The sequence below is a fragment of the Mobula birostris genome, chromosome 8 (genome assembly GCF_030028105.1).
Source record: "Mobula birostris isolate sMobBir1 chromosome 8, sMobBir1.hap1, whole genome shotgun sequence".
Taxonomy (NCBI): domain Eukaryota; kingdom Metazoa; phylum Chordata; class Chondrichthyes; order Myliobatiformes; family Myliobatidae; genus Mobula; species Mobula birostris.
This window is the reverse complement of record NC_092377.1, coordinates 95,332,318-95,342,110: the sequence shown is the minus strand read 5'-3', so window position 1 is coordinate 95,342,110 and position 9,793 is coordinate 95,332,318. Positions and strand designations below refer to the sequence as shown.

At 44.5% G+C, this 9,793-nt stretch overlaps 1 protein-coding gene across 1 annotated transcript; it reads right to left on the bottom strand.

The window, feature by feature from the left end:
- Positions 1–4,312: 4,312 nt before the first annotated feature.
- Positions 4,313–6,658, bottom strand: LOC140202251 (cystatin-like). Its single transcript, XM_072267128.1, has 3 exons — positions 6,401–6,658; positions 4,817–4,936; positions 4,313–4,733 (listed from the first exon to the last, which is right to left on the bottom strand). The coding sequence occupies exons 1-3, from the start codon at positions 6,644–6,646 to the stop codon at positions 4,644–4,646; spliced, it is 456 nt and encodes a 151-aa protein (XP_072123229.1). The 5' UTR covers positions 6,647–6,658; the 3' UTR covers positions 4,313–4,643.
- Positions 6,659–9,793: the final 3,135 nt, after the last annotated feature.

The following is a 9,793-nucleotide window of genomic DNA, read 5'->3' as shown; positions in this document are numbered from 1 at the left end:
GTCGATAGTTCTCAAAACTTTAATGCGAACAGTGTTAAAGGGGAAATAAAACAATAAACACTAGGCCAAACAGGGACGTTGAATAAAACTCTCAAACAGGAAACGAAGCCTATATTGTGGCTGGAAAAACATCCAATTATTAAACGAATACCACTAGTCTACAGAGTCAGTTGACGCCACAGTCCAATTTCTCCGGCAAGGCCGATGCAAACAAAAGCGAAGAATTGCTGCGCTCTGTCCAGGTCTCGACAGGTGCAGTACTCGTCGGCCTCCAGCTTCATTTGGGTCCAGTAGAACCGATCTCTGAGCAATTCATAAGTCTTGTCAACCCCCAAATGGCTAGAATCAAGATGAAGTAACGTCAACACAATCCTCTGATATATCTCAGGCAGAACCAGCTGGGAACACCGAGATCAGTCCAGAGGTGACGCGACCCGGTATAGGATCCGGTTCCACAACTGCAGTTTGGGCCATTCTCTCAGTAGTAGAGACACTGCAGAGTGTTTAATCTTGTCTGCTTGGGTCATGTCCCCCTTCGCAACCGCTGACCAACAGACCAATACAATGGGTCATTTCTCTGAGCAGCTGGCTCTTCCCCAGGACTCTTCTAGCAACTGGTTTGTCGTCAGCGCAGTCAGGTTGTCGTAAGGTTCTGGCATGGCCCCAACAGAAGCTCCAAATTGATCTCCCGCTCGATTCCGCCCTTGCCTTTCCTCTGCCTTCACCGTGATGGAAAACTGGTTCATGGCTTTGACTCCTGAGGCAGGAACACCCTCCCACTCTCTGTCCCTGTCCAGCCCTTCATGCGCAGATCGAGACAATACATCGGTGTCAATAGTCCGAGTCCCCGGCCGGTACTTCAGGCTGAAACCATAGGCAGGCAACGCCACTATCCACCAATGGCCTGTGGCATCCAGTTTCACTGAGGTCAGAACATAAGTCAATGTGTTGTCCGTCCTCACCTCGAACTTGGCACCATAGAGGTAGTCACGTAACTTACCCACCACAGCCCATTTCAATGCCAGCAACTCCAGTTTGTGCATGGGGTAGTTTCGCTCAGAGAGTGACACACTCCGGCTGACAAATGCGACGGGTCTCAACCTGGTGTCCTGATCCTGATACAGGACGCCCCCGAGCCCTCTCTGCTGGTATCTGAATGCTATACATACAGCAATCAGGGGATTGCAAAAGCCAGCACAGGTGCTTTCATCAGCAGCTCCTTCAGTAACTGAAAGACCTCTTCACATTTCACATCCCACCTCAGTCCAAAAGGCTCCAAAGGGCTAAGATAATCTTTACCATCCTTTCCTTTCCTCCTCCTCCTCCCTTTCTTCCCCAAGGGAGGGTAACTGCACGGAAGCTGATTTAAAGGGTGACTCACTTTCGCATAGCCCTTTGCAAACCTCTGATAGAACCCAAGGAATGAACGCAAGCGCTCACAGTCTGGGGCCTTGGCCAGGTGATCACCACCTCTATCTTAGCCGGATTCATAGCTACTCCACTGTGAGACTATGTGCCCAACAGAATTGACTGATGTCTTGCAGAACTGGCACTTGTCCAGGGAAAGTTTTAACCCTTCAGATTTCAGGAGGCCCCGCATTTTCGGTAGCATCGCTTCACGTTCCTCCAAGGTGGAGCTGAACTCTGAGTGGACTCAGTGATGATCCCAGCTTCCTCAGGTGCTGTCGAGCATCCTCCACCTCTGGGGGTACAGTCCCCATGACCTTTCTCTGAACGGGGTGTCCTCTGTCACCCGGATGGTGCGGTGAGTGCACTTGGAACAACACACATCAAGCTCATCAGTAGAAAAGACATCTTCCAGCTTCAACATCTTCTCTATCAACCTCCTCTTCCAACCCCAGGTACCGGGGAGTCTCCAGAGTTGAATGACTCGGCAGTCAACTTTCCCCTTTTCGGAGAGCGTTTCTCCGCGGCCTGCCTCACAGGGACACTAGACATTACCGTCACCGGGAAGAGGTGCGCCATTGGCACCCCCTGCCTGAGGGTGACCTCCCGATCTGAAGAGTTCCTGACACTCACTGCCATCCTGTTCACCTGTACAACCGAGGGCTTCTCCAGTTCGGGCCACGCACTTCCTCAAAAGCAGCTCGGAACACAGGGTGAATGGACAGTATTTTCAGAAAGCTCTCTCCAGCTTTCTTCTTGCAGGCTCCCAATAGCCTCCTCACAATAGGAGTATTTGCCCCATATGAATTGCAGCTTTGCCCTTCTCAACGGGGTCCGGACAAACCAGCACTAATTTATCAAGGACCTCAGCTACTCCGAAAATTCCAGCTTCAATGACAAGTAGCCATCATATGGATCGTCATCCGTACTAAGACTCCTGATCTCTAACGCACTGAGTGGCATCAAGGGTAAATATATCAAATACTGGCTTGTTAAATGGGAGTAACCTGAGAGCCGGTGTCGAGTATGGCTCTAGCATGAATTCCCTCAATCCGTAGCGACACGCTGGAGCTTGGCCCCGCTAAGCCTTCAGGAAAAGGGTATTTTGCTTTAGGGTGTTCCTTGATATATTGCTGGGAATGTGCTCCCCGCCGAGACGCCAGGCGTTCCCCTCACTGGGTGTCTTCGCTTATGTACACGGAGCTCCCATCCTTCACACTCCTGCCGACATGTCCCGCTTCACCACAGTTAGAACAGACAAGACTGGTCGCTCCCCTTCTCGCGGGAACCCGTTCACTTGCAGCCCTCTGCTTCGAACATGCTGAGCCTATAATAACTGGCACTTTGAAGCCGGCCACTTTGCCATTTATTCGCCAGGGAGGTAAGGGCCGATACCTACTCAGAATGCTCACCCCTCGCTGGAGGACTCATTAGTTCCTCCACATCAGACCACTCCTTCCCCCCGCTCCGCATAAGCAAGAGCAACTTGTGTTTAAAGTTTCCGCCCCCGGCTACGGGAAAATCAGCTTCTGATTCAGCACGCTCGTCGACACACCCCTCCTCCTGGAAAGTATGGACAGCTCATGCACCCCCCCCCCTCTTCCGGGGTCCTAATAGTCCCACTGCCGTTACATCAGCGCTAGTCTGAACTAAAGCAAAGTTTTTGCCTGCCGTTTTATCAACCCTCCATTCCACAATCGTAACTGTTCCTAATACTTTGACGGTACGTAAAGTCCGAATTAACAATTCACTGGGACTACAAGTGTCTACCCCACTCAACACACATGCATTCATTACCAGTAACCCCGTGGATTGGCACGACTGCTCAACCCTGCGGCACCATAACCAGGCATCATAATCACTTTACCGGACAATAGTTTTAGACACAACCCACTGGATCAATGCTCAGGGCAATCACACAGCATCCAATCAAATCCATCCGACGCTATACGGCCGCAAATGAAATCCCACTCGTTTCCTTGGCTGTGTAAATCTGGGGAATGCTCCCCGGTCCTACCAAACCCGTGAGATTGAGACGGCTCTCCCACCTCAAACCTCGGATTGTGTGGATGCTGTGTAATTTGCTACCCTGTCACAACTCAGTGCCAAGAAATAACAGACAGCACACTGCACAGGATTAAAGGAATTATATTTATAAATTTTAACTAAAGGGATAGTAAAGAAAAGGAAAAAAAACAAAAACAAAAGGGTCCCATTATAATTAAACTGTTAAATGTGCCCAAGTTGGAGCTCAACTCCTTTAAAAAGTAATATTCACTGATCCTCAAACGACTTTGGCACCTTTTCCGTCAAATCTCGGTCCCCCACCGGGTCGAATCATACCACCGGTTCTCTCCGGCATCCTCACTCTTCATCACCCGCTGGACAGAGACCCAGCTCACATTCCAAAGCACCCGTTATCTCAAACCAAAACCCAAACACTGCTTCTCCAGAAAGACCAGTACGTTAGCAGTGAGACCCTTCCCAGGGGTTACATTTGTTCTTTTGTACGGGGGGGGGATTTGGGGGTCGATGTGCCTGCTCCGTCTTTGTTCGTTTTCTGTGCGAGGAGGGGGAATTTGGGGGTCGATGATCGTGCTGCCGTTCTTTTCTTTATGGTTTCATGGTTACTCGCAGAAGAAGAATTTCAGAGTTGTATACTTTGATAATAAATTAACGTTTGAACATTTGAATCTTTCTTTTCTGGCTTATGGATATCTGTTAAAACAACCCCCTTTATTACCTAGTGATGTCCTGTACCTTGAGTGAAGCAGGCACAGGCTAGATGACGAATCAAAGCTAGAATGTACCAAACGCTGGAGAAATGCAAGACTGTGTTCAAGACATCTATGAAAGTTATTGAGTGAGTAAACAATAATTTTATTAAAATTAATCTACAACTGGATGCATGCCTGAGTGAATGGAGTGATGGAATAATATGGTACATTATAGTGCAACAGCCGGGAATCGCATGCATCAGAAAAATGTAGGAGCTGTTTGTGAGGTGGGGCAAGGCTTTTAAACTACACCCACACAATGAATTGACTCCTTAAAGCATTCAATTTTACTATGATTGCCAAAGCATCAGGACACTTGGTTTATTTAATCCAGTGATTCATTGTACAATCAGGTAAAAAGTAATTGCATTACTATTGATACAACTACAGAAAAAATCATTAGACATGGACTCAGACTTTTCCTTTCATTCCAGGCGGTGGTCTTGCGGGCCGGAAGCGTTACAGCTTAACTTCCACACAGTCTTGTTTCAGAATCCTTTGCTCTTTAAAAGGAGGAACGGACCATAGCACATAGTGGCACAGGAAGAACTAGGAAGTAAATAAAGCACTTAAGTATGACAATCATTCATTTACCTAAAATATTATAATCTGCAGAGAAGACATAGTTTTACCTTGGATGCGGCTATGTCTAGGATGACTTTGCAGTCTTCTGCTTTTGCCCCAGCTCTAACAGCTGGACAATCAGTCTTCCCAATGAAGACATCCATAACGTAGAGAACTCCCTCAAACACCTAGAGCAAGAACAAAACAAATGCTTCTGTGTCAAGTGTCAAGTACTCCCTTCATCCTGAAATAAAGGTAACATTTTCCTCTCATCTGCTAGGAGCTCTGACCCAGGTAAAGCCCACAGTGCAAAGGCTGTGCTTTTTACGTTTTCCTTGATTCTGTCAGAGTTCGCACCTTTGGCTGGATCACCTGTCATAGCAACTCCACACTCCAGTTCCTACTTACATTTCAAAACATGTTCTCCGTTCATCCAAACTTCAGAGCTGTGTAACACAGCACACAGTCTGCAGCACAAGTCACAAGAGATTCTGCAGATGATCTGCAGGGGGGATCTGATTGAAACGTATAAGATCCTAAAGGGATTGGACAGGCTAGATGCAGGAAGATTGTTCCCGATGTTGGGAAAGTCCAGAATGAGGGGCCACAGTTTGAGGATAGAGGGGAAGCCTTTTAGGACCGAGATTAGGAAAAACTTCTTCACACAGAGAGTGGTGAATCTGTGGAATTCTCTGCCACAGGAAACAGTTGAGGCCAGTTCATTGGCTATATTTAAGAGGGAGTTAGATATGGCCCTTGTGGCTACGGGGGTCAGGGGGTATGGAGGGAAGGCTGGGGCGGGGTTCTGAGTTGGATGATCAGCCATGATCATAATAAATGGCGGTGCAGGCTCGAAGGGCCGAATGGCCTACTCCTGCACCTATTTTCTATGTATGTTTCTATGTATGCTGGAAATCCAGAGCAACACACACAGAATGCTGGAGGGACTCCACAGGTTTGGGCAGCAGCTAGATAATTATTTAATTATTCCAATCATTTAATGGCAGCATATCAACTATTACTTCTGTACAACCGTAGAGCAAATAGTTTATGGGGTTTATCACAGATCCTAACCATTTATTACAAAGTGATTCCAGGGTCTGAACTGTGGCTCTTCCCCACATCCCTTGCTGTGACTACACCCAGAATTAATGCATCCCTGATCGGCTCATAATGAATGGAAACAGGCTGTTCGACCCATCCACAGTAACCTCATGCACTTTTATGCAAGTGCTTGTCCATTCCCCGTTCCAGAGCAGGCAACGGACTGCATGCATCACTCTCTTTCAAGCAGTATATTCCAGGTACTCACCATTTTCTGGGTGAAGGAGGTCCCCCCTGAACTCCCTCCTAAATCTCTTACCTCTTACCTGTAATCTACATCCTCTGGTTTGACTTACCCATGTGACCAATTCGCCTCCTGACCCAGTACGTCTTTGTTCTGTGGGAGGAAACTGGGTCACAGGGCGGAAACCCACGTGGTCATGGGGAGAACCTTACAGACAGCGGCAGAACTCAGCCCAAGTCCCTAGCACTGTAATAATGTCGCACGAACCAATACTCAACTGTGCCTCCCTCAGCAGGAAATAGTGCCTTTTGAGTCAAACAGCTTTGATTGAGTTTGTGGATAAAGTAAGTTCTGTAGACATTACCTGTGCCTTGGCATTCACATACTGCAAGATCTTGTACAGAAAGCCTTGCTCGGAGCTGAACATCTCCACGGCCAAATTTGCAATGTTCCGGAAATTACCGTCGCTTGTATCAACCTCCAGAAGCAATGGCTTGGCATGCTGAGTTTGAACAAGTTGCTGTATCTCTTGAACTTGGTGCTTGGTCTCAGCACAGACAGACAGAAGAGTGACAGAGAAGAGAGCGAATGCCAGCTGCCAGGCAGCCATGATCTCTTTGTCTAGATCAATGAACAGACAGAGGAGCTACTGGCTCCCCTGTTCTTATACCATCTCAAATCAGGGGTGTGACGATGCTTCTCTATTTGATTAAACATTACGCAGGTGATATTTGGGGCATTTTTAAGATAAGAGATAATTAAATGGTTTCTTACAGCAAATAGGAGTGGTTTGTGTGTGTGTTTTACTTTGAATCAAGTTACTCACATCTCTAATCAGATATGATTCGATCAATTTCTCTAACTTCCGTTAATGCCCTTCCGCCCCTTCTTACCCCATCCCTCATTTAAATTTTTTTTTCTTCTCTCTTTCCGTCTCACAATAACTTCTTGCCTATTCTCCATCTTCCCCCGGTGCTCTCCTCCCCCTTTCTTTCTTCCGAGGGCTTCTGTCTTATGATACTCCCCCTTCTCCAGCTTTGTATCCCTTTTGCCAATCAACTTCCCAGCTCTTACCTTCATCCCTCCCCCTCCTATCTTCTCCTATCATGCTTACTAATTCTGCAATCCAAGGCTAGCAGTCTCAGTGCCAGAGGGGAAAAAGAACCTCCCACGTAGCTTATCAGGAATCCTTCGTTCTGATGTTACCCAGTTTGCATGGAGCTCAGCCCCACACTTGGTGTCTCCTGTGGAGTGACCCAGCAATGTGTTCAATTACAGCCCTTCACCAATAAGCATTCACACAGTATTCTCACTTTATAGATGCGTAGAGAGACAGAGAACAGAAACTCTCTGTAGATCCAACCGTTCACCCACACACCAGAGGTCTTTTACCCTGGCCAATACACTAATGTGCACTTGGGGGCCACTTTATTAGGTTCACCTGCTGCTTAATGCAAATGTCTAATTATTCTTGGTCAGACCCCACTTGGAGTACTGTGTTCAGTTCTGGTCACCTCACTACAGAAGAATGTGGATGCTATAGAGAGAGTGCAGAGAAGATTTACAAGGATGTTGCCTGAATTGGAGGGAGTACCTTATGAGAATAGGTTGAGTGAACTTGGCCTTTTCTCCTTGGAGTGACGGAGGATGAGCGGCGACCTGATAGAGGTGTATAAGACGGTGAGGGGAATTGATCATGTGGATTGCCAGAGGCTTTTTCCAGGGCTAAAATGGCTAACAAGAGGGGGCGTAGTTTTAAGGTGCTTGGAAGCAGGTGCCAAGGAGATGTCAGGGGTAAGTTTTTTACGCAGAGAGTGGTGAATACGTGGAATGGGCTGCCGGGAATGGTGGTGGAGGTCGACACGATAGGGTCTTTTAAAAAACTCTTGGATAGGTACATGGAGCTTAGAAAAATAGAACGATATGGGTAACCCCAGGTAATTTCTAAAGTAAGTACATGTTCAGCACAGCATTGTGGGCCGAAGGGCCTGTATTGTGCTGTAGGTTTTCCATGTTTCTATGTTTTCTTCTCAGTGCAGAGAGCCCAGGCCAAATCTCTTCATCCCTCATGTGGTAATCCGTCATGCCTGGAACCAGCCCAGTGAACCTTTGTTACACTCCTTCGAGTGCAAGTGTATCATAAAAGGATATATGGGATACATTTAAAGCATATTTGTGAGGTCAGATAATCTCCTATTTAGCTAAGCTTAAGAAACAGAGGCAAATAGAGTTAGATAAGGTTTCAAAAGAAAGTAAAGACTTGGATAATATTTATGCAATCTCTCCTAACATTGATTTATTTAAACAAAGGGTTGAACTTCAATCACAATATAATTTACTATTAACTTATTCTATTGAAAGAAATTTGCTGAAATTGAAAAGTCAATTTTATATGTTTGGAGATAAAAAATAATAAGCTACTAGCATCCCAATTAAAGGCAGCTAGAGCTAAAAGACAAATTTTAAAAATTCGTAAAGGAGACGGTAGTTTAGCTTGTAATTATGAAGACATTAATAAAATTTTTCAAGACTTTTACATTGAACTTTATAAATCTCAGTTTCCAGCTAATCCTTCTGAAATGAATGCCTTTTTACAAAAGATTGATTTTCCTAGAATATCTGTTGAAGATCAACAAACTCTTGATACTCCTATTACTGAAAAAGAAATTCAGAAAGCTATTCTTTCAATGCAATCTGGTAAAGTTCCTGGATTGGATGGTTATTCTGTAGAATTTTATAAAAAATTTGAAAAAGTGCTTTCTCCATATATGTTGGAAACACTTAAAGATTCTTTTTTGTTAGGAGAGTTACATCCCACATTTTATGAAGCTTCTATTTCTTTGATCTTAAGAAAGATAAAGACCTTACTGACTGTGCTTCATATAGACCTATTTCATTATTAAATGTGGATGCTAAAATTCTTTCAAAAATAATGGCTAATCGACTGGAGAATATTCCAGCTAAGATTATCACTCAGGACCAAACAGGTTTTGTAAAGGGCTGTTATTCCTTCTCTAATACTCAGAGACTGTTAAATGTTATATACTCATCCTTTTCTAAGACTCCCCAATGTGTTGTTTCTCTTGATGCTGAAAAGGCATTTGATAGAGTTGAATGGAAATACTTATTTAACGTTATAGAGAAATTCAACTTTGGTACTAATTTTAATAAATGGATTAGAATGATATATAAAAGCCCTATTGCTACTATTATTACTAATAATTGCAGATCTCCTTTTCTACGACTTTCGCGGGGTATAAGACAAGGATGTCCGTTAAGTTGCCTGTTATTTAATTTGGTGTTGGAACCCTTGGCCATTCCACTTGGTGAAACTAAAGACATCCATGGAATTTCCATAAATGGGCCTATTCATAAGATCTCCCTTTATGCTGATGATCTCTTAGTTTATGCTTCGAATCCTGAAGAATCCATTCCTAGCTTATTGAAATTATTAAATGAATTTGGAAAGTTTTCAGGATATAAACTAAACCTTCATAAAAGTGAATTATTTCCTCTAAATGATTCTGCTTCTATATATGATGACATTCCTTTTAAAGTTACGCACTCTTTTAAATATTTAGGTATTATTATCACTAAAAATCACAGAGACATTTATAAAGCTAATTTGGTTCCTTTAGTGGATTTTATGAAGCAATTATTTTGTAGATGGAATCCACTTACACTTTCAATAGCTGGCCGAATTCATGCAGTTAAAATGATGACTTTACCAAAAATTTTATATGTATTTCAAAATATT